We start from the raw sequence: 1,269 nt of genomic DNA on the forward strand, positions 1-1,269 counted from the left end.
ACTGGATGGCCTACCTGCCTGTCAGCCTTCCATCTGTGCACAAAATTATCTCGTCCCCTCATTGGTCATGTGCGCGTTCGTCTGTGTTGGAGGAGGGGCTCTGTAAGGAAGTGGCAGATTTTTTCCGGTTGTGTATTTTCAAATTCTAGCGCACTCGAGCTGGTTTCTCCAAAATGACATGCCCCACCTTTAATTTCTTTTGTAAATATTTTGAATTGTGTCATCATTTTTGTAACAAAAGCACTAACATTTTCTTATTTTATAAGAAAAACAAGAATCTATCTCATTCATAACTGTTAAGCACTATAGACAATATAGATTGATATCTAGCCAATTGACACTCGGAAAAAACACTACTGTAGTCTGCAATCCATAAACCTCTTCACACTTGTTCAGCCTTTTATTTGAGATGGGAGATATTCATTGTAAACCATCACCGCATTATAATGGAGCTAGAATGCCAGTAATGTGATTGATCTTTGGCTCTTGCTTCTGGTTATGTCAGTGGAAACTCCCGTCACTCAGCTCAAAGTAATCATCATATTTTTCCCTGCCTTGTAGATGGGCATGTCCCCCTCCAGGATGCCCCAGGCTCAGGGCATGATAGCGGCACATGGCGGTGCTAACATGGTCGGCCAGACGGCTAGCCAGGGACAGTTCCTGGCTCAGACCCAGTTCCCTCCAGGATCAACTGCAGTCGCTGCAACGGGGGCCTTGAATGTCACCGTGGGGCCCGGCATGGGCCAGCCACCTGCACAGGCTGCCGTCACCCAGGTGAGACGTTAGAACTCACTAGTTGGCTGTTTTAGGTAATGCTATCCTTCTTTTAAAGGTATGCTCATTCTAAACAGCGGTTGGAACTTAAAATCAAACTACTCTCACCAACCATTTAATGCACTAATTGCTCTGAAATTGTTCTCATACCGATCACAAGATGCTCTCTAAACCTCAAATTGTGTGTGTGTGTCTCGTTGACCTTACGCCTGTGTGTCTGTCTGCTAATCTGGTGTGTGTGTGTACGTGTGTGTCGCCTGCCCTTTGTGTGTCCTTCTTTCCAGCAGCAGCAGGGCGCTAACCTCCCCATGAATGCACTTGGCCCCTCGATGGGCTCTCAGCTAGCCTCCTCCCAAACCCCCTTGCACACCACGCCTCCTCCTGCCGCCTCCACGGCTGGGGGGGCCACTAACCTGCCACACCCCCAGCCCTCCAGCCGCAGCTCCACCCCAAACCTCCCTGGCCCCGCCCCAGCCCCGGGTGCCACCCCACCCC

At 49.6% G+C, this 1,269-nt stretch overlaps 1 protein-coding gene across 1 annotated transcript in view; it reads left to right on the plus strand.

Moving 5' to 3' along the window:
- Positions 1-1,254, plus strand: part of LOC104941113 (CREB-binding protein-like) — a gene marked incomplete at its 3' end in the record, with an annotated part of 10,657 nt that extends 9,403 nt beyond the window's left edge. Inside the window, exons 10-11 of the mRNA XM_010766160.1 lie at positions 562-774; positions 1,059-1,254. Coding sequence (XP_010764462.1) covers positions 562-774; positions 1,059-1,254 — 409 coding nt within the window. The remainder of the gene's footprint in view (positions 1-561; positions 775-1,058) is intronic.
- Positions 1,255-1,269: the final 15 nt, after the last annotated feature.

The sequence above is a fragment of the Notothenia coriiceps genome, unplaced genomic scaffold (genome assembly GCF_000735185.1).
Source record: "Notothenia coriiceps isolate Sejong01 unplaced genomic scaffold, NC01 NC01_scaffold00003149, whole genome shotgun sequence".
In the NCBI taxonomy this organism is placed as follows: domain Eukaryota; kingdom Metazoa; phylum Chordata; class Actinopteri; order Perciformes; family Nototheniidae; genus Notothenia; species Notothenia coriiceps.